The 23,677-nt window shown below is 44.2% G+C and overlaps 1 protein-coding gene across 1 annotated transcript in view; it reads right to left on the bottom strand.

Moving 5' to 3' along the window:
- Positions 1-11,946: 11,946 nt before the first annotated feature.
- The window catches only part of SERPINI2 (serpin family I member 2), a 46,935-nt gene continuing 35,204 nt past the window's right edge, over positions 11,947-23,677 (bottom strand). Inside the window, exons 8-9 of the mRNA XM_028728488.2 lie at positions 19,402-19,491; positions 11,947-12,171 (exon numbers count right to left, since the gene is read on the bottom strand). Of these exons, the coding sequence (XP_028584321.2) occupies positions 12,095-12,171; positions 19,402-19,491 (167 nt within the window). The 3' untranslated portion in view covers positions 11,947-12,094. The remainder of the gene's footprint in view (positions 12,172-19,401; positions 19,492-23,677) is intronic.

Raw genomic sequence — 23,677 nt, 5'->3', positions numbered from 1 at the left:
ACTCACGTTTCACTGGATACCACGACTGAACACCTCTCACCCATCTGTTACATACCCTCAACATTTATCTGATGAAAAGACAGTGGACACTCAGGTTGTGAACGTGATCCATGTGGGAAGCACCTTCTCAACCCGCAGCGCTGCATGTGCACATGCGCTGGTTGCGATTTGATCCTTCTGCGCATGTGCAAAGCGCAATTTAGCGCTTCTGTGCATGCGTGACTACTAAAACCCGGAATTAACCCATTCCAGTACTTCCGGGTTTCGGCGCGTCCGTAACCCAAAAAAACGCAACCTGAAGCGTCTGTAACACGAGGTGTGACTGTAGAGACGTCCCCTCTGACATTTCTCCAATGAAAACAGGGACATCCAGTGTTATTTCTCTAGAAAAAGAGTTGCCAGAGCTCACCATGGACGCCTCCCTTGTTCTCTTATAATGGTAATTGTGCCCACTTGAGAGGTGCTGGAACTGAGTTCCGTCAAGTTCCAGTTGATAACAAGGCCTCAGGATGTCTTATTCCATACCCTCCAACATTTCTCCAATGAAAATAATGACATCCTATGGAAAAGTGGGACATTCTGGGATTAGATCAGAAACAGGGACGGCTTCTGTAAATCCAGGACTGTCCATGGAAAAGGGGAACTCAGAGGGTCTGCTGTTATAAACAGCGGAGAGGGGCAAATAGCTTCTCTCTGTAAGTGTGGCAGTGATTGAAGTTGCGTGGTGGCATGGCTGCACCATGGTCCTCATTTTCTTCTCTTTTAGATGTGGCAGCCATTTTGTGTTATGATACACTCCCCTCCCATAGCACCCATGTGTTGCCATGTCCGCGCAGCAGCTGCTTTGTCTTATGCCGTGCCCCCTGCCCAAAAAACAGACATAGCTGTCAACTTTCAGATTTGAAAATAAGGGATCAGCACCCTTGAAAATAAGGGATCAGCAGCCTCACCTGTCCTGGGGACAGTCTACGGGATATCTAACAATCCGGGATAGCAGTGGGAAGCAGCGGGGAACGGCACTGGAATAAGGGAATTTCCCACACAAAAAGGGAAGGTTGACAGCTATGAAAACAGACCCTTTGTGACTGGTGCTTCCTCAAAATTCCAAATGTGTTCCCTGGTCCCCAGAAAGCTGAAAACCCCTATGTGTAGTTTAATAATGTCCGGAGGGCCCCAGGTTCCCCATAATTCTTCCAAATGGAACTGTGCTCACATATTAAACCATCATGCTAAATGGCCCTTTCCCTTCCTCGTATTAAGGCAGTTCAAACACGGCGTAATTTTCTTCAACTCTCCTTGAAGCTCCCTGCTTGATAGTTACCTGAATATGGGATGTTGTAATATTTATTTTCTACCTAGCTTGTACTTTGGGAAGCTCCCGCTGGGAGGTTTTTTTCAGTCCATGTAGCTGCAGGACTTGGGAGTTTGCTGAGCTCTGGTTAGCCGTGTATATACATTTACATTCCCTGGTGCAGAGCACAATAATTTCATTTCCAGGGGCCAGTCTTCTTGTAAGAAGTGGACAGTGATATTTGGTTTAGAAAAGCTTTATTAACATTGAAAATAAACAAACAACAAAGCCACAACAATGCGTCACCACAAGGGTAAAATGCAATCTAAAAAGAATACAGTCCCACATCTATTTGAATTGTAGAATAAAATAGAGAATGCATCTGAACTCTGTCTGAACTGACTTATTACAGAAGAATGTATTACAACCAACAGTCTAACAAATGTATAGAATGGTGGAGTTTATTTGTGATGTTTTGGAACGGCAAAATTCAGGATACGTATACTACTACAGACTGGTTACTTTTGCTTTATTGTAACGGATTGGTAATTTTATTGCTTGTCTTTTTGTGGTATTTTATCGTTTTACCCTCCATATTTATTTAGTTCATTTAACCCAGTGCTTTTTTTCTTGGGGGGCGGGCACAGGGGTATGCATACCCCTAAACATTTTGTGAACCTTTGTACTTTTGTCCATTTGCTGTATTTATTTTTCCCAATTTGAACTAGAAAATGGTGGTTTTCTTGAGTCAAAATGAGAGTACCCCTAAACATTTTTTAAGGGGGAAAAAAGCACTGGTTTAACCAATTTATGAACCGCTTCCTAGCATGAAGCCACTGGAGCAGTATTCAAGACAAAAGTGGAATAAACACCAAAAAGACCTCCAAAAAGACCTAAAAACTATTAAATGGTTTGTATGTTTCTACGGATGTACAATTAGCATTCCATAAACAGGGTCACAAAGGAAAGTCTTCCGAAACAAAAATGTCTCTGGTGGGCACCAAAACATCATGGCACTGGGGCAGCAGGTACAGTGGTACCTCGGGTTACAAACACTTCGGGTTACAAACTCCGCTAACCCGGAAGTAGTACCTTGGGTTGAGAACTTTGCCCCAGGATGAGAACGGAAATCGCATGGCAGTGGCATGGCGGCAGCGGGAGGCCCCATTAGTGAAAGCACACCTCAGGTTAATAACGGTTTCAGGTTAAGAATGGACCTCCGGAACGAATTAAGTTCGTAACCCGAGGTACCATTGTATTAAGAAGCATTGCTGCAGAACACAGTCATCATGATGACTAGTAGCCATTGACGGCTTTATCCTCCAAGAATTTGCCTCAACCTCTTTGAAAGCCATCTAGAATGGTGGCCACCGCTACTTCCTGTTGGAGAAAGTTCTGCAGTCAAACTATGTGCTGTATGAAGAAGACAAGGCAGCACTTGGGAGAGGATCTTTTACTGCTTCCAAATATGCTTTTAGGGATTTTCTGCTCAGCTTCTATTTGAAAACAAACTAAAAAACAACAACAAAACCACACATGCACATTGGAACTGGCAAGATGGCTGTATCCCGAAGCAAGCCTGTTCTTCCCTCCAATAAGTCTATCCCCAAAGACAGAGAGATCCCTGCACAGGCCTAGTTATGTGGTGACAGCTATGTGCTTCCCAGCAGCCAATTTCTGTCTAGTTTATCATTATCATGGATTATATTTTGTAATAACATTGAGGCTTATCGAACAGAATCACCAAACAGAATGAGATTACCTGTTGGTAAATTGGGGAAAGGGGCCGTCAACACACAAAAACCAGTATTTTTACAGCAGGAAACGAAATATGACCAAGATTAGCTGCGGCTTCCTGTGAATTTCCCTTGTTCTCTTGGCAAGGATTAAAAAGAACCACCAAGAAAGCTCATTTTAAGGCATTCCCATCTGAGCCGTGTGTGTGTGTGTGTGTGTGTGTGTGTGTGTGTGTTATCCCTGCTTAGAAGCAAAGATGTTATGTTTCTTCACACCTAATTGTAATCGTATCCATTAATTACGAATAAGTCTTCAAATTATCCGGTGTCTTTAGATGAGATGGGATGAAAAGATTTAAGGCAACGGAAGGGAGGGGTGTGAGGAGAGGAAGGAAGCACACACCTGAGAAGTTCTCTACAACACTGAATGTAATGGAGGACACAGATTTGATATTTTTTCCCCCACAGCAGGAGCAATGGTTCATTTGCCAGAGGAGTATTGGCCAGTGCTGAAAGCTTGCAGAGGTTAAAGGACCTGTTGTTAAGACGCTGGCTGCATTCACATGGCAGCTTGTTCCATTTCCTCGATGTTCCCTTAACTGTTAATTTCCACATTATATCTGAACTTCCACATGATATAAAAGCCACTTCTGGAAAACTAATGGACTGCGGTTCAAGTTTAATGCTAATTTCTGTGTCATTGCCAGGGGGGGGGGGGGGCGGGGATCCACCCAAAACCAGTTTAACCCAGATAATCACCAGAGAAAAGTGATGAAATTTGGGGTAATATACCAGCATAGAGGTCCGTATAGTAAAAGCCATGGTTTTCCCAGTAGTGGTGTATGGAAGTGAGAGCTGGACCATAAAGAACGCTGATCGCCGAAGAATTGATGCTTTTGAATTGTGGTGCTGGAGGAGACTCTTGAGAGTCCCATGGACTGCAAGAAGATCAAACCTATCCATTCTTAAGGAAATCAGCCCTGAGTGCTCACTGGAAGTACAGATCATGAAGCTGAGGCTCCAATACTTTGGCCACCTCATGAGAAGAGAAGACTCCCTGGAAAAGACCCTGATGTTGGGAAAGATTGAGGGCACAAGGAGAAGGGGATGACAGAGGACGAGATGGTTGGACACTGTTCTCGATGCTACAAACATGAGTCTGACCAAACTGCGGGAGGCAGTGGAAGACAGGAGTGCCTGGCGTGCTCTGGTCCCTGGGGTCACAAAGAGTCGGACACGACTAAACGACTAAACAACAACAACAACAACCAGCATAGAGTTCTGCGCTGTTATCATGGGGGGAAAGACACACACACATGCCGAAAGGGTGGGAGAGTAATGACATTGTCCAGTGACGTTTGTTGTTGCATCGCATCACACCCCCTAGTGTGAATGAAATGTAGCCTGTCATGCCGATCTATCGGTCAAAAAGCCACAGTTCCATAATGCAACAGGTACTGCGGTGTGAAAAGAACCTTAGACTATGGGACAGAAACACTAGCATTATAATATGGAAAAATAGCACCATATTCCTCATGTCTGAATGCACTTGTTGTGTGTTTGCCCACCTCTGACATCATAAAAAATATCCAATTATGAATGATGTAATGTCTGGTAATGCAAAATAACTTTGCATAACTCTTGGAGAGCTCTGGAATGGGAGCCTGATCAACCCGATAGAAACCTTTTTTAAAAAAATGTATTTACTTCAACATGCTGCTAAATGATACAGACTCTGAGATGAGGACAGCAGCATGAAGCTCAACTTGGATAAGATGAGGATATAACTCATCGAGGGTGTCGTTTTGGCAAAATAAAGATCAGCACTCAGAGAATGAGTTCCGTGTGTGTGTGTGTGTGTGTGTGTGTCCTTTTTGGCCTATAAAAGAAGCTATTGGAAACATTATGTGAAAATGAGTGATAGTGAGGAAGACGCAGAAGGACCTGTGTTAATTTATCCTCTGTTCCCAGAAGGAGTCCCATAGCCTTCACTCTGGGTGCTGTTGGACCATAGCTCCCATCATTCCTGACCATTGGCCATGTTGGCTGGGTCTGATGGAGAGCCACAAATTCCCCAGTCATAGCCCAAGAGGCATTTCCTTCCAAGTTATCTCTCCTTTTTTGGAAACAGAAGCTTGTCAACAATCACAGGTTAAATGTCCCTAATTCTAGAGCTTCTTTTTGTTATGGAGTGTCGTTCTCTGAGCACCAAGCCAACACTGGCTTTTCAGTATCAGGAAAGACACCTTGAATTGGCTTACATGGGAGGAACGAAACAGCAAGCAAATGTCCTCACGTGGTCCTGCGATGCTTTGCAGATGGGCTGTTGCCTGCCTTTTGCACATCAGCTGGGGATTTCTCAGGACACACATGGCTTTGACTTTGAATCGGGTTTTTTTTAGGCTGCTACATTTGGCAAGTATGGCAACTGGGGCCAAGGTTATGGATATAATCGCTGCAGTCGGCTGTTAGTCAGTGCTCTGTAAGATGGCATCTGTGCAACACAGTCGCATTATGATACTATATATCTGACTACAGAGAGAAAGAGAGAGAGACGGTTAATCCTAAACATACAATATGATAATGCAAAGATAATCTTATTCAGAAATAAGGAAAGCTAGAATCTGCGAATATCTGCCGTAATTCACAATCAGGGGGTCAGCAAACTTTTTCAGCACAGAGCTGGTCCACTGTCCCTCAGACCTTGTGGGGGGCTGGACTATATTTTGAAGGGGGGGGAATGAACAAATTACTATGCCCCACAAATAACCCAGAGATGCATTTTAAATAAAAGGACACATTCTGCTCATGTAAGGCGATTGGGCTGAATCTGGCCCCCTGGCCTTAGTTTGCCTACCCATGTTCACAATGCTCTAGACAACTGATTTAGTAAGCTGAGTAGAGAACCTATGTTGACCAGTGGAACTTGCAAGAAAATGTTGCAATATATTCTCACCTCCTAACAGGGCTGTTCAGGGTCTCAGTCTGCCGGCCGTGTGCTTCTCCGGCAAGTCGGTCTCTCCCAATTCCCTGTTTTTTTCTTTTCCAATTGGCACTTGACATTCCATGGTTACTGAACATATTTCCTCCTTGGGCTGTTTTTTTTTGGGGGGGGAGGTGGGGACAGGTTTGTTGCTGAGCTTTAAATAACTTTTAGCACTCCTCCAAATTTTAGGCGTCCCCTTGGCATTGGCATTCTGCAGCTTCTGCCTGTTGAGGAAAGAGCGCCTTCTCCTCCTTTACTGCTGCCGCTGGAAACCAATTACTTCACCACTGTGTCCAGATGCAAGCAGAAGCTGCATATCCATTCTGGATACAGTGGTACCTCGGGGTTAAGAACTTAATTCGGTCCCGAGATCCGTTCTTAACCTGAAACTGTTCTTAAGCTGAAGCACCACTTTAGCTAATGGGGCCTCCCGCTGCTGCCACGCCACTGCAGCATGATTTCTGTTCTGAAGCAAAGTTCTTAACCCGAGGTAATATTTCTGGGTTAGCGGAGTCTGTAACCTGGAGCATCTGTAACCTGAAGCGGCTTCAACCCGAGGTACCACTGTACAGTCTTTCTATTTTTCCTGTGTTTGTCTGCTTCTCTTGATCCCCCGTTTTCTGAAGCGTTGGGGTGTGCCTGGGCACCCCGCGCCTGCTCATGCCCATGCCTCACTGTAATAACTGGAAGAAGAGAAACTACCAGATCATACTTCTTTTGAATATATATATATATATTGCTCTATGTTACAGGAGTTTTTGTGCTAACAGAAGATATCCAGAGAACAAGGGCAGATTTCCTACAGAACATCCTACCCAAACTTCAGAAGGCTGGTCTGAACTTTAGACCTTTACACATTCAGCTGCCATGATTAATGAGTGCAAGGAAGTACATTCCAATTTTGCGGGGGGCTAAAATAGCTTCCGAGAGCCTGGTGAAAACCTGGATCAGCACATTTCTGCCTCTGTACCGACTCATCTGTTAAGTACTAGGCAGACTGTGATGAATTTGTCTTTGCCAGTGTGAAAAACCCTGTCCCGGCTATTAAAATGTAAGCAGAATTGCAAAGGCTCCAAACAACTAGATTCTGACTGCTCTGAGGAGCAAAGATATCACAGAATCAAAGAGAGGGAGGTGGCCTTGTAGCCCAGGATAGTCCAGCATCTGCAACTGATACTCTTTAAAGGGGGTAGAGGCACCCCAAAGCCTCCCTCTGCTTATTAGTAAGGCGATCGCTGCAAGCAGGAGCAGGTAAAAAACAAGTGAATTAAAGCAAATGAGGAACATCAACAATGAAATCCCCCACCTTGCCTCAGCAGGTTGAAGGCCTGTCTAAACAGGAAGGTCTTTACTTGCTGGCACAGGGAGCTAGGAAAGTCTCCCTGGGAAGGTCCCAAAGTCTGGATGTAGCCACCGAGAAGACCCTGAGCAGGAAATTCCTTCCTTCCCTGACATGTCTCTTTGAAGAATGGATTTTGCTGCTCACGTTCCAAGTATTCATCCCAGGTGATGACTCCCTCTCTGCCATTCGTTCATGTCTTTTCATGCTCCCACAAACTTCAGTGGTCTTCCCAATCCATTCCCCATTCGTATTATTATTATTATTATTATTATTATTATTATTATTCCCCACCCACCTGGCTGGGTTTCCCCAGTTGCCAATGAAGATAGGACATTTTGACATGTAAGGGTTAAATTGCTCTTTTTTCCTCCCACATCTTCTCCCTACCACTGCCACAGCCTAAAATCAAAGCAGAGCATGACCTAGGGCCACAGACAGGGAGCCAAGAAGAATATCATGGCAAGAGGAAGAACGACTTGACCCCATTGGTCTGCAGCTGCTCCCATGCTTTGCTTTTCTCTTCCCTCCTCCTTCCCACCCAATGCTTACTAGAACAAAACACCTCTGAGCAGTTCACAATAAACAGCCTGAAAAAGCTATTAAAAACACTGATAAAAACAAACTATACACACACACACACACACACACACACACATATACCATTTTTTAAAACTAAGTGTCAAGATTATGTGTTAATCCCCTAAACAATGGCAACACATGTAATGTATTATGTTTCTGAGATTGTGAACCTGTAAAGCAGGGATTGTCTTGTCTTTTAATATACGTGTAGCATTTGGGAAAACAGGCCCTGGCTAGCCCCTTCAACAAGCAGGTTTCTAAGCACTTTTACCAGAAGAAGAAGAGTTTGGATTTGATATCCCGCTTTATCACTACCCGACGGAGTCTCAAAGCGGCTAACATTCTCCTTGCTCTTCCTCCCCCACAACAAACACTCTGTGAGGTGAGTGGGGCTGAGAGACTTCAAAGAAATGTGACTGGCCCAAGGTCACCCAGCAGCTGCATGTGGAGGAGCAGAGACACAAACCCGGTTCCCCAGATTACGAGTCTACCGCTCTTAACCACTACACCACACTGGCTCTCACAGGTTTCCCAGTTGCACTTACAAGTCTCCCTCAGAAGCTCTGCAGGCAACGTTCAAGGGTGTGGGATCAATCCAGTCAGCATTGTATTTCTCCATGGTTAGCTTTTAAGAATGGCTGGAGAGGGATTTGGACTCTATGGCCACATCCACACCATGTATGTTGGCATCTGTCTCGAAAGGCAATGAAGTGTGCCTCTGGGGGCAAGGCCAAGCCATTAGAGAGGCTTGGCACCCACTGTGGGCTGCAGACCAATAATTCGTAACTGCTGCCTCCTGTGTTGTTTTTAGCACCAAAGTGACATCTTTGGGGTGCCAGCCTGAGTAGTGTGAATGGAGGTCCTGGGCTGCCCAGACAACAACCTCTTGGCCTCGCTGATGTGGTCCAAAGGAACATTGGCACCAACTTGGCTGAAGGAGTCGCCAGAAGACACCATCCAACACTGCTAGGGACTCCACTCCAGATTTGTGTAGGGTTTACTCCTTAGCCTTTTCTTCTCCAGAATATGTCCTGCAAGGCAACGGGTAACCGTACATTGAAAGCACCATTATACCACTTTAACCACCATGGCTTCGCTCAAAAAATCCTGGCAACTCACACAGTGGTTGAACAATGAACCCCACTTCCCAGGGAACTCTGGGAATTGGAGCTCTGTGAGGGCAACTGGGGTCTCCTAATAACTCTCACCACACTTAACAAACAACAGTTCCCAAGATTCTTTGGTGGACGCCATGACTGTTAAAGTGGCACAACAGTCCTTTAAATGTATAGTACAGTGGTACCTCAGGTTACAGATGCTTCAGGTTACAGATGCTTCAGGTTACAGACTCCGCTAACCCAGAAATAGTACCTTGGGTTAAGAACTTTGCTTCAGGATGAGAACAGAAATTGTGCGGCGGTGGCAGCGGCAGCGGGAGGCCCCATTAGCTAAAGTGGTGCTTCAGGTTAAGAATGGTTTCAAGTTAAGAACGGACCTCCAGAACGACTTAAGTTCTTAATCCGAGGTACCACTGTACAGTTGTGGCTTATAGTTCCCAAACTTTTGTTTCATACCCTCCAACATTTCTCCGATGAAAATAGGGATGTCCTATTCCATAATATTATTTTTTACTATTTATACCCCACCCATCTGACTGGGTTGCCCCAGCCACTTTGGGTGGCTGCCAACATATATAAAAACATAATAAAACATTAAACATTTAAAAACCTGCCTATACAGGGCTACCTCCAGATGGCTTGGGGGGGGGGTGTCAGATAACTCCATACCCTCCAACATTTCTCCAATAAAAATAGGGACATCCTAAGGAAAAGTGGGACATTCCACGATCAAATCATATTCCTATCTGTTATATCATAGCCATGGACAGACCCAGTCAGCATAAGGCCTGAGTATCTTTGAATAAAGAAAATATACTATAAATAAATTTCCCTCATTAGCATCCTCCAGCGAATGAGGCTTTCCATGATTAAACGTTAATATATAAAGAAGTGTTAATGGACATTGCTAGCAGCTGCTGCTGCTGATTCAGTGCAACGGATATCAGAGAAACGTCTCTGGTTCCCCAAGAATTTTGGATTTTATGTATACATAAAATCATTACGGAAGAGCGCAGAACTGCAGACGGTGCACTGTTGCTAGAATCACATTGTCCACGTTATTGCTGCTGATGACTGTTTAGCAGATTATCTGGGGGGGAAATGCTGATAGCCACAACTTGGCTGCCTGCTCAGAAAGTTTAGATACTGCCATGCCAAAATGAAAGAGGCTGTGTAGCACAGCACAGCGTTTTAAGAAGTCAGACCCAAAGAAGAAACAGGTCATATCTGCCTGGGCTTGTGATGACCTGTGCTCTCTGGAGAGCGATTTGTACACAGCTTGGGATCATGCCTGCTTCAAACTTGGCTGTGTTAACAAACGGCCAGCTATAAGGGGAAACATACTTTAAAAACTGGATGGCGTCTTATGCAGAATACAGATCTTGCTGCTTCATCGTGCATTAGTTGAGCATGTGTGCAGCCCTTTAAAAAAAATCACTGAGACTAGAATAATAAAATGTGTAAATGATGCGGTGATGCAAATATCAGTCAAATCAATTAAATCTTATTTATTAGACACCGCCGTATTTCAGTGCGAGCGGAGGAAGCAACAGCTTGCCAGAGAAAGCACCAAATCACCCAGTTGCAGAGTTATTAGGCTGAGAGAAAAGAGGGTAGGTGAGAGAGTCGCAGGTAGTCGGGTAGAATCTTTTGCTCTCAGGCCCAGCGCCAACACCTGGTATGGCAGGGGAAATGCTAGGACACACAGGCTAACACCAACATCTCCTTTAAAAAAATAAAATAGACTCGTTTAAGGACTGAGAAGTAGTGAGAAGCACCTGGCTGTCTGCATTACTCTACCTCTGGGATCCAGGAGCTTCCTGGGGAAAGAAAGATGGCGGTTGCTGCAGGTACTTCACCTGCTGCTTCCCTTCTTAGTACAGATGTGAGCAACACTGCTTGCCCCAAATGCAACATCTGCCAGTGTGGCAGTGGGTGTGCTGGACTGTCGTCTTGCCTCTGTAGTGGACTGGACAAGAGCCAACAAGCTGAGGCTTGATCCAGATAAGACTGGGACACTATGAGTTAGGTGGTTCCCTAGACCACATGGATGGCAGGTTGCCTGCTCTTGATGGGGTTACTCTCTCTGAAGGAGCAGGGATGCAGCTTAGAGGATCCATGGCTGTCGCTTAAGGCTCAGGCGGTATTGGTGGTGCAGAATGTCTTCCATCAACTTGGGCAGGTGGCCCAACTGGACAGATATAGCCTTCTGTTGTCTGTGCTCTGCTAACCTCCAGGTATAAAAAAAAATCAAATCATGATGTTCATCCAAGCCCCATCACCCACCCTTTTGTAATCTTACTTTGGCAAGATAAACCATGGTATTGCTAGGCAGGCCTGAGTGTCAAATATTTTCCAGGGCTTCTTCAGACATGGTCCCAGCCCAAGAAAGCTGAAGGAAAATAGACCCTGCGGTTATCAAAGACAGCGATAAGAAAAGTTTTGTAGCATGGATTCAAAATCCACATATACTTTGTTTTCTTGTTTGTTTTTTTTTTAAATGCAGAAATAGTAACAGTATATTCTTCTTCAAAATCTCCTTTTTGTTTATCTCGTCATCGCCAATGGATTGAAGGATTTTGTTTTTATTTCTTACCCGTTTGCTAGCAAAGCCGAGCAGCACGTAGGCTGAAGCAATAACTGTCAAGGTACAATCAAAACGGAAAAGCTTGCCATTTGAAAATTTCCATGAGAACTTAGAAATGCATGAGAATTGTTTTTCTCTTTTTCCTTTTATGGTTTAGATCAGAAACAATACGTTCTCTTGTATATAGCTGCTTCTTGAAGTGCACATCGTTCCTTTCAAATATCCACTTTACGAATCTTCTATAATTACCTGGAGTACTTGAGAGCATCCAAAGTACATAAAATAATTTACAGAGAAGCTAGAGACGAACAGTACATGCAGAAATGGTTTATTCAACCTTGCTACCGGTATATGAGGTGCAGAAAGACTATTCAGCAGGCAACAGCATTAAAAGAAACCACATTTCCATCTCCCCCTCAAAGCACATGTGACCTTAGTGTGATTCTTATTACTTTTTAAAGGGAGTCTCTGTCTCTTCTCTTTTGCGACTGCGTGTCAGGATTGGCCAGCTTCCCCATATATACAATGGACCCTGAGTGGAAGGCAGAGAAAAAGTTATTCAGATGGGAACTTCCAAATAATTGCAATAATTTCATTTTCATTATGTTTATGTTAATTTCATGTTCATTATGTTTCTAACCTGACCTTCAAGTGCATGAGTAGACAAACTAAGGCCCGGGGGCCGGATCTGGACCAATCGCCTTCTAAATCCGGCCCATGGACAGTCTGGGAATCAGTGTCTTTTTACACAAGTAGAATGTGTCCTTTTACAGTCATACCTTGGGTTACAGACGCTTCAGGTTGCGTTTTTTCGGATTACGGATCTGCCAAAACCCGGAAGTACCAGAATGGGTTACTTCCAGGTTTCGGAGGCCGCGCATGCACAGAAGTGCTAAATCGTGCTTTGCGCATGCGCAGACGCACCGCTGCATCCCACACGGATAACATTCGCACCCTGAGCATCCACTGTATTTAAAATGCATCTCTTGGTTATTTGTGGGGCATAGGAATTCGTTCATTTTTTATTTCCAAAATATAGTCAGGTCCCCCACAAGGTCTGAGGGACAGTGGACCTGCCCCCTGCTGAAAAAGCTTGCTGACCTCTGTTCTAGTGCCTATGTGGTCACTACGCAAAACCACTTGTAAGAAATAAAAATCACAGCATCTCACAATCAGTCAGGAGTACTTATGCTGCACTTTTCTCAATGGCTCCAAGCCATAGCTGTCAACCGTCCCTTATTTGACAGGAAAGTCCCTTATCCCAGCGCAGTGTCCCGCTGCTGTCCCTTATTGATGATGTCCCGTAAATTTCCCGGGTTTCAAAGGAAGCAGCTCCTCTCCCTCCCTCCCTGCCGGCCAGGGAGGAGGGAGGCTCCAACTGTGTTGCTTGGCTGCGTTGCTCACCCAATAAGGAGTCTAAGAACGACTGGGGGGTGGAGCTTGCATGCCTTGTGCCGATCAAATCGGCCGCGTTGCCTGGGGACTCGCCTTTGCTCAGCGCTTCCTAGCGGAGAGGCGACGGTGGTTTTCCTTGCTGCATCCCCTTTGCCGGGTTGCTGCACTGTGGGAACCACCGCTTGAGGCTTTGTTTGGCTGCTGGCTGAGCTTTCTGCCTTTGACTCGGGGGGGCTCAGAAGTCGAACATACCTATGTTCTGAAAATCCCTTATTTTGGCTGCTGATCCCTTATTTTCGAGGCTGCTGGTCCCTTATTTTCAAATCTGTAAGTTGACAGCTATGCTCCAAGCACTGCATGTTCATTGGGTTTTATCCAACAAAGTTTTCCTCAGAGTAGCTGCACTAAAATGAATGGACCTAAGTTGGCCATATGTCTATTGACTTCAATGGCTCTACTCTGAGTAAGTGTAGCACTGGACACAACCCATGGTCATTGCCACAGCCCTGAATTGTTATTGGTTTGTCACAGGTGGAAGGGCTGAGACTGAGGGATAGTTGTTTGCCTGATGGTGCCTGCCTTATAATTATTATCAATATATGTTTATTTACACCCCACCTCCTTCCCTGATGGGATTCAAGGCAACTTAGAGATAAAAACAAGAACTGTTAAAAACAGAAAAATCAGTCATTAAAATATAATTAAACATTCATGGAGTTAAAAATATATAACATATAACATATATATAACAAATATTTAAAACGTACAGATAATTAAAATAAAAACAGCATGGCACCAGCCCTTTGATGATGATGATGATGATGATAATAATAATAATAATAATAATAATAATAATAATAATAATAATAATAATAATAATTTATATCCCGCCCTCCCCAGCCGAAGCCGGGCTCAGGGCAGCTAACAACAATAAAATAATACAACATTCTAAAATCATTTCATTATAAAATTAATTCAAATCAAATTGATGGCAACCATTGGGTTAGAGTTCTGTGAAGATTGCCAAAGGAGGGAGTCAGGCTAATAATAATAAATTTTTATATAGCAGTCAATTCCCAAAGGCCTGTTGGAACAAGAAAGTCTTCACTTGCCAGCAGAAGGACAAGGAGGGAGCCAGTCTAGCTTCCCTAGGGAGAGAAGTCTGGATAGCTTGGACCTAAGCTGTGCTTTGAATTGTGCTCAGAAATGGACAGGTAGCTAGTGGAGCTGTTGTAGCAAGAGAGTCGTCTGCTCCCTGTGACCAGTTCCGATCAACACTCTGGCTGCAGCTCTTTGAGCAGGTTGAAGTTTCTGAGCACTTTTCAAAGGCAGATCCATGCAGAGTGCATTACTGTAATCCATATAATATTTTTTATTAATTTTCAATTACCATAATCCAATAAAAGCCAAAAGCCAATAAAAATTTGGTATCACAATACCAAATTACAATACAATGAGAAGGCCAATTACTCAAATACCAAATTAAACAATTTTAAGTGACTTCCCTTGTGCTGAATTTCAGGGTACACAGTTTTTATTTCTTCCTGCTTCCCTGATCTTGATTGATCCAATTACAACAATTCTGATCTACTGTAATCCAAACAGGGTGTAACAAAGATGTGTGTCACTGGCACCGAAGGAGCTTTTAAGCTCTCTACCTTGTGTGCAATTAATTTGCAGGATTTCAACCAACTGACTTTCAACCATGCAAGGTTGGAATTGCACAAGCAAGACGTGATCATGCTTTACGGTATTTTCAGCCTTCGCCCATAAGACTGTGATCCTATGTGCAGTTACTTGGGAGCAAGTCCTTTTAGAGATAAACAGAACTTACAGCTGAGTGTGGGATTGCGGTGTAAGATAATGAAGCTATTTTCCATTTTAATCCTTCTGCGATGTTTCCTCAGCACATGTCAAAGAAATGTTTTGGCATACCTGACAAAGGTGACATCTTTTGGGAGTATAGTCAACACTAGAATTTTTTTTAAAAAAAAAATCTTATTGTGCATTGTTTTTTAAAAATGCATTTCTATCCTGCGGCAATGACTAGGCTGCAATAATGGTTTTACTCCTGATTTATTCAGGGGCTCTGCCTCTTTCTTTTCAGTTCACTTCAGCCTCAGGTTAACCCAAATAATGCAAGCAGCGTCTGAAGGAAGCTAAGGTCTTACCAGGGCCTTTTCAACACTGGCTCCGGCCTGGTGGAATGCTTTGTCTCATGAGACCAGGGCACTGCAGGATCTGATTTCTTTCCGCAGGGCCTGTAAGACAGAGTTGTTCCGCTTGGCCTTTGGCTTGTAGCCAATTTGATTCCCTCCCCCTCTTTCTTTTTCCTTCTCATCCTGTGATGAGGCTGCATTTTAATATTTTAATCTTTCAATATTTTAATGTTGTATTTTAATCTTGTTTTTTTAAGTTGTATTCATTCAATTTGTTTTTATTATTGGTTGTTAGCTGCCCTGAGCCAAGCCTTGGCTGGGGAGGGCAGGGTATAAATAAAAATTATTGTTATTATTATTATTATTACCTCTTAAGATCCCTAGAATTCTCTTAGGAGATATATGCAAGTAAGACAATTAAGGTATTTATCCTACAAACAGAATGCAGCTTTGAGTCCCTCCTGTGGCCCTTTCCCCTCATTAGATCGGGTGTCCTCTCTGCGCACAATGTGCATGTGAAAAGAGTTTGCAGTATCACAAGTTGTATAAAATACACAACGCTTTCCTTCTTTTTTCAGCTCAACTCCCCTCTTCTTTCCTCTCCTGGCTGCTGCCAGTGTTCTATTTGTGGGGCAACTCAGAGCTGTCCAAAAATACCCTGGGGAGTTTTGCGCAAGACAGACCTAGAAGGATTTGTATTTATCATTGGAAGCAGTTGCCAAGGGAGACTTGAGTTTGCTCCTAGCATTGAAGGACCAGGACCCCTACCCACCCATGCCTTTCACAGCAGACCGTTTTCGACTCACTTTATTTTATTTCCCATCTCTTTTTGTTGTCGTTGTTCAGATCTATGCAATTCTATTTATTGTTTTGTTTTGTTTCACAAAATGTATACAGTACTTGATTGCTGTAAACCATCTCCTCAAGCTGGGCACACCCTGGCTGCAGGAATATCAGGTCTTCCCACATATGGACTCACCGATCCTTGAGCCACAGAGACTTTGCAAAGCCACTTGGCTCATGCCAGATGTTTTCTGGCTCAAGCCTCAACCTGCCCCTTGGGTCTTTTAAACCTTAAAAAGACAGTCTGCTTATGGATTAAAAGTCCTCAGAAGGAGCAGGGCTGGTGTCAAGGATGGACGCTTACTAGTCCAGATCCTTTGCTGCTTGTTGATGTGCCCTCTCTCAGCGTGCAAGCAGCAACAAGAGCAAAAATATATATATGGAGAGGCATCCTCCAGTTGCCTCAAGCTCAGCTGTTATGGACTGAGAGCAGAGGACGAAGACAAGCAAATGGGCAGAAGAAGAAGAAGAGTTTGGATTTGATATCCCGCTTTATCACTACCCGAAGGAGTCTCAAAGCGGCTAACATTCTCCTTTCCCTTCCTCCCCCACAACAAACACTCTGTGAGGTGAGTGGGGCTGAGAGACTTCAGAGAAGTGTGAACAGCCCAAGGTCACCCAGCAGCTGCATGTGGAGGAGCGGAGATGCGAACCCAGTTCCCCAGATTACAAGACTACCGCTCTTAACCACTACACCACACTGAAGGGACAAAGAAGAGGGGAACACACTCAGAGGGAAGGCCCACTATGGGCATCTTGCACATCTTGCACCCTCTCAAAAAGACACCTGGATCCAGCATTGATGTAGGAGGTTGGAAGTGCGGTGTAGTGGTTAGAGCCTCAGACCTTGGAGAACGAATCCCTGATTGGCCAGGAAGCTCACTGGCTGACATTGGTCCTGTCACTGCTTCTTAGCCCATATGCACCCTCACAGGGTTGTTGTGAGGATAAAATTGGAAGGGGGAGGGACATTTACGCTACCTTGAACCCATTGGAGGAAAGGTAGGGTATAGATAGATTGATTGGTACCTCACAGGTAGGTCATCAAGCTAAAATGCTTCTTTTGCCAGTGAGGCTATCCTGCTCTCGCCACCATTTGGAGGCAACAATTTTAAATACGTTTCATTTTTACATGCCAAATTAGAGTTTAGACACCACCGTGATTCCCAAGGCTCTAATTCCGTTTGCGGCAAGGTTACCAGGAGCTTTGATAAAGCCTGTCTGCCATCGCGATGACAAATTATCAGTAATTCAATACAAAAGTTGCCGTAACAGAAAAAAATACTGATTGTGTAATTGCTAAAAATAACAGTAATTTCCCTTCTTTATTGCAGTCACTATTATTTCCTGAAAATGAGCTGCCACTCATCCTAATCCTCAATTTAAAGCAGCGGGTTACTTTGAGACAGTTTGATTTCAGCAGGGAGCATAAAACAGTAATGCAAATCCCCCAAACCCTCACACCTTACTTAAGAACAGGTTGTTAAATGTTATGGAGCCAATAAAGAATGGATTTTCTCCCCTATATTTTCCTATGGATAATGTTCCCATGGCAGCTGTCTGGCTGCAGGGTCTGTTCAGAGACCCACAGCTTCTGTTTGGGGGTGGGGGTGATATAGGGCAGGGGTGGGGAGCCTTTGGCCCTCCAGGTGTTGTTGGACTCCAGTTCCCATCAGCCCCTGCCAATGGCAAGAGACAGTGGGATTTGTAGTCCAGCAATGTAGGGGGCAGGTTGCCCATCCCCGATGTAGCAAGTAACCCACAAATGGGCAATTTTTACAAGCCCCCACCACCCAGCAAAAAAAAACAAAACCACTTGCAGCCAGCCCCTAAATGGAGTCAGATAATGTTGGTCCCAGGCTGGATGTGAAATCATGTCACATAAGACAGTAGTTTTTAGAAATTACTATTATTTATTATCATCATTAATATATCAGTGTTTGTGACAGATTTCAAAGAATGAGAGAACAAGTCTCTGCCCCAAGTGGTTTGCAATCTAAAAAGCACACAATCGGGAAAACAGCAGAGGAGAAGGAAGGAAATGATGGGAGGGGTGAACAGGAAGGGGGAAATACAATTATTTCAGTGGCTCCTACTTAGGCTTAGTTACAGTGGGGTCCGGGGACAAAAGTACTGATTGTGTAATTGCTTAAAATAACAGTGATTTCTCTTTTGCATTCAGCCACTCTTATTTCCTGAAAACGAGCTGCCCCATTTCCTAATCCTCAATTTAAAGCAGCAGGTAAATTTAGACAGTTTGGTTTTAGCCAAGATCATAAAATAGTAATGTGCATTTCTACAGCTTTTACAAGAAACAGTAATAGATATTGTAGCGGTTTAACAGCCTATTCCTCCTGACTTCCTGTAACTTGTATGACAGGATTGCCTGGAGTAGTTGATTCTGTGGAAAGAGTTGCCAGTCTTGTTGGGCCTGTGGGAACATTTGCAATTTAGGGAGAACTGTTTGGGGTATTGCAAACATACCCAGCCACCCAGAACACACTGCAAAACTTCATCTTGAGGACAGGATGAGACCCTGTGGGTACCAGCAAAAGCCTCCAAGGGCACATGTGTACCTACAGTTGCCAGTGCCATATTGGTGATGCCTTTGCCCTAGGGTCTGGGCAAACTCCCTTACTGAGGGACTCTTCAAACCTTCTTCAAAAGTTTAAACCTGTAAAAGATGAATGCCTCAAAAATGTGTATCATCAAGGAGCTAGGATTTGCTGGCTGCAGCTTCCTGTCAAGTGTATATTCAGTGAGTCGCCTGGGCTTGTGGCTTCATAATGTGTGAAACGGCCCTGAGGTAACTTAACCATAGTTCCAATTAAACCATAGTGCCAATTAAACTCCTCTCTCCAGTTGGGAACGGAAACAAACAAACAAGCAAGCAAACAAAACTCATAAAAAAATCAGGAGGGTCAGAAAATTCACTGGTCACCCAAACCGATCCAGTTTCTACCACAACAACAAAACCCATCAGACATAATCAGGGCTCTAAATTCTGTGAGGAGTCCACGTGAACATAATAAGAGCTATGGCCTATCTAGTCCTGCCTCCTGTTCTCACAGATGAAACCTGAAAGCAGAACCTGAACACAAACCTACACACACACACACACACACACACACACACACACACACACATTGATGGGCATACAGAGACGGGCTGCAGACCCATTCTTCCCCCTGACACAATGGTAATCATATCAGAGGAGAAGGTCTGGAAAAAGCTAACGTCTTCACCTGCTGAGAAGTGGTTTAGGACAATGGTCTTTAACTTCCAAACCCTTACCAACCAACCCTCTAATAAACAACAATACATTGAATCAAATGTAACAATAAATACATTGCTTATCGATTTACCTGTCGAGTTATGTCTCAGGATAAAGAGGAATGGTCGGTTTGCCACAACCTGCTTGTGGGACAGGCTCATGATTGCTGTCAAATGCATGCCTGCAATATATTTTTTACAAAGGCAAAAACAAGCACAAGGTTCAGTCAAAAGGAAGTGTTTTCCAAATGAAAAGATACAGTAACAACCTAAATTATTAGCTCTGTCATGGCTACTCAGAAGTAAGCCCCTTTGAGTTCAGGTGTGCTTACTCTGTCAGTGGGTAAAGGATTGCATCCTAAAATATATAAAATCCAAAAATAACAGCAGTACAGTGGTGCCTCGCAAGATGAAATTAATCCGTTCCGCAAGTCTCTTCGTCTTGCGGTTTTTTCGTCTTGCGAAGCACAGCTATTAGCAGCTTAGCGGCTTAGCAGCTATTAGCGGCTTAGTGGCTTAGCGGTTATTAACGGCTTAGCGGCTTAGCAGCTATTAATGCCTTAGCAGCTTTAAGAAAAAGGAAACAAACTCGCAAGACGTTTCATCTTGCAAAGCAAGCCCATAGGGAAATTCGTCTCGCAGAACGACTCAAAAAATGGAAAACCCTTTCGTCTAGTGAGTTTTTCGTCTTGCGAGGCATTCGTCTTGCGGGGCACCACTGTAACGTATAGCAACACTGAAATAGTAGCCCTAAATCCCAACAAGGAACAAGGTAAAAGATAAAGCACCCTTGGATGCTTAAGTCCAGTCAAAGGTGACTATGGGGTGCGGCGCTCATCTCGCTTTCAGGTTGAGGGAGCCAGCGTTTGTCCACAGTCAGCTTTCTGGGTCATGTGGCCAGCATGACTAAGCTGCTTCTGGCATAACGGAACACTGTGACGGAAGCCAGAGCACACGGAAATGCCGTATACCTTCCCACAACAGCTGTACCTATTTGTCTACTTGCACTGGCATGCTTTCGAACTGCTAGGTTGGCAGGAGCTGGGACAGAGCAACGGGAGCTCACCCCATTGCATGGATTCAAACCGCCGACCTTCTGATCGGCAAGCCCAAGAAGCTCAGTGGTTTAGACCACAGCACCAAGGAACAGCGATAGTATAAGTCCTTAACCAACCAAATCCATGCTGACATAAAACATGAGTTAAGTTCCAGGGATCACACCTAAAGCCAAAATCAGAGTCTTTTTTACCAGATGCCTACCCCCTTTTTTAAATTCATTTTTAATTTTTGCCAGGCACATAAAGCTGAATGCCCACAAATTAAATGTGTGTAAGTTGTGGGCTTGCTGTATGCTTTAAAGCAAGCAAAGAAGGAGCCAGGTAGAATAGTCTTCGGATTCTGTTCCATGGACCAGGTGCCACAACCTAGAAGTGTTTTTCTTCCCCTCTCTTTCTCTCACATGCATCAATTCCTTGCCAACTTCACATCTATTGGCAGGGATGACTCTGAAACTGAACCATCCTGTGAAATTTGCACTTCTCTGAATTTTGTAATGCAAAGTCTCCAGTCAAGCAATGGGCACAAGAAGAAGAAGAAGAAGAGTTTGGACTTGATATCCCACCTTTCACTCCCCTTAAGGAGTCTCAAAACAGCTAACATTCTCCTTTCCCTTCCTCCCCCACAAGAAACACTCTGTGAGGTGAGTGAGGCTGAGAGACTTCAGAGAACTGTGACTAGCCCAAGGTCACCCAGCAGCTGCATGTGGAGGAGTGGGGAAGCGAACCTGGTTCACCAGATTATGAGTCCACAGCTCTTAACCACTACACCACACCAGCTCTCAACATGCACATATTAGTGAAAATAAAATACAAATATGCATTGTATTAGGGGAAACTACTTGTAAAAAAAATGTGCCTATTCGAGAAAATTGCAAACAAAATATTTATATTAGGAGAGATTCACACTAAAATAGGGATGAGAATTTGTATATATATAAAAAGCAAAGTGATGCAGAAATGTGAAGACCTGAACACTAGAGAAATGAAAAATGAAAAGAAATCAAAATTGACAGTTTCAACCATCCCGAGTCTTACAGTGGAATTTTGTGCTAGAAGTAGTAGGAATCAAAGCAGGGATTTGAAGAGCAGCATATCAGGGCGATGAAAAGTGAATGGCAGTGGTGTTCTGGTTAGAGATGAGAGGCACAGCAAGCAGAGGCCAGAGAGAAGAAATATCCCTGCAGTAGCCTGGGAACATGACCTGGACTTGTAGGCAAGAGAGCACGAAGGAAGGGGTGGGTACCTGCTGTGTTGTTTTTTTCAGAAGCAGTGACGTGGCCCATACAAGAACAAGGGCAGCGTTGGAATCAAAGAGCAAATCAAGGCTTTGTAGCTAATCAATAGAGAGAGTCGTGATTTTGCCCTTAAACACCAGAGAACAAATGAGAAATATAGGGCTTAAGTCATGAACTTACAAACCCAAGTGATAATTTAGGGAGGGCTATGATTTTTTATGTGTCCCATAGAATTTTACTGTGCTAGGGTTCTGTATTTTATAGATAAGGATAATTCCCGAAACATGCGTCATTTCTTATAAAACGTGAGCTGTCCAGAAAGGAAAAGAGAGCCTAAAGCAGCCTTTCTCAACTCTGGGTTTCCAAATGATGTTGGATTACAGTTCCCATCATTCCTAGCTAGGATGCCCAGTGGTCAAAGATTATGGAAAGAGATATTGTTGCCATCCGTCTGTCTGATGGAGTGTGCCTCCAGGGATGAAGTTAAACTGTGACCTCCCCAGGGTGCAATCCTGGACAGCGTGTATGGAGGTCCTGGGCTGCCCAGACGACAAAACCCCACTTCTCAGCCCCACTGGAAAGCAGAGTAATAGTCAAACAACATCTACATGGCACCAGGTTAGGGAAGACTGGTTTAATATGGCTTGGTCAGTCAAATAAAGGACGCTTTTCAAGATTGAGAGTTCTACCAGCTGTACATAGATGCCAATACCTGGTTGGGATTCCTTTACACTAGCTCATCGCAGCCATAATTCCTGAATGCCTGCACTTCTAACATATTCTGCCCCTCTACTGAAAGCATGGGGGGTGGGGTGGAATCAGCTGCTGAGTGATGGATAAAAAGGGATGTTTTTTGAAGTGGCAGGTACTTGAAAGGCAAACAGCCAAAGTGTGTGGGAAACAGTTTTCCAAAATGCTTAAATGGATGCATAATATCATCCAATTGTCATATCTGACATGTTTGCATGTGACTCTCCAGGGTAGAAATGTAGGAGGACATCGTTTTCTGTTCGGCTATTTTTGTCACATGCCACAATGTTTCTGTTCCAGTGCTGTTCGTCTTCCACCCAAAACATGTTATTCCTTACTGTTGAGAAACTGTGATTCACATAATCAACTGTGCAATCAATTATAGAAATCAAATGTGAAAATTACATAGTTACATTGCCATTATGTTATTTCAGCCCATTCATTTAAATGCAAAGGAAGTGCAATGCAGATTGGGGGGGAACCATAATCAATTGCATATTGTTTGTGGACTGACTCAATTAGCTCACTCAGGACAGCATGAGACTCTTAAGGTTGTGGGTTCAAGCCCCACGTTGGGCAAAAGATTTCTGTATTGCAGGGGGTGGACCAGAAGACCCTCACAGTTCCCTCCAACTCTACAATTCTATGATCCTATGAAAGAGACGGGACGCGGGTGGCTCTGTGGGTTAAACCACAGAGCCTAGGACTTGCCGATCAGAAGGTCGGCGGTTCGAATCCCCGCGACAGGGTGAGCTCCCATTGCTCGGTCCCTGCTCCTGCCAACCTAGCAGTTCAAAAGCATGTCAAAGTGCAAGTAGATAAACAGGCACTGCTCTGGCGGGAAGGTAAACGGCATTTCTGTGCGCTGCTCTGGTTTCCCCAAAAGTGGCTTAGTCATGCTGGCCACATGACCCGGAAGCTGTACGCCGGCTCCCTCAGCCAGTAAAGCGAGATGAGCGTGGCAACCCCAGAGTCAGTCACGACTGGACCTAATGGTCAGGGGTCCCTTTACTTTTACTATGAAAGAGACATGAATTTCAAATACCAATCACATCCACTAGATTGCTTTCCCTTCCAGGCATGGGGTGGACAAATGAATGTATTGCCACTCCCTACCTGGGGGTATTGGAGATCAAACATGGTCTGAATGCATAGCAGTTGCTCTGTCCCTGAGCTCTGCAAATCATCTGCAAAGCTCCCTCCTGTCCTGTCAACCGATGGGATATTCCAGTAGAAAAAGCATAATATTTTATAACCTACTTCGCTCAGCCATCATGAACTGTAGATCAGTTTCATGGCCAAGGGGACACTGATGCCTATGTATT

Source organism: Podarcis muralis, chromosome 6, assembly GCF_964188315.1.
Source record: "Podarcis muralis chromosome 6, rPodMur119.hap1.1, whole genome shotgun sequence".
Taxonomy (NCBI): domain Eukaryota; kingdom Metazoa; phylum Chordata; class Lepidosauria; order Squamata; family Lacertidae; genus Podarcis; species Podarcis muralis.
Note: the sequence above shows the minus strand (reverse complement) of the source record. Positions and strands in the feature narration are given on the sequence as shown.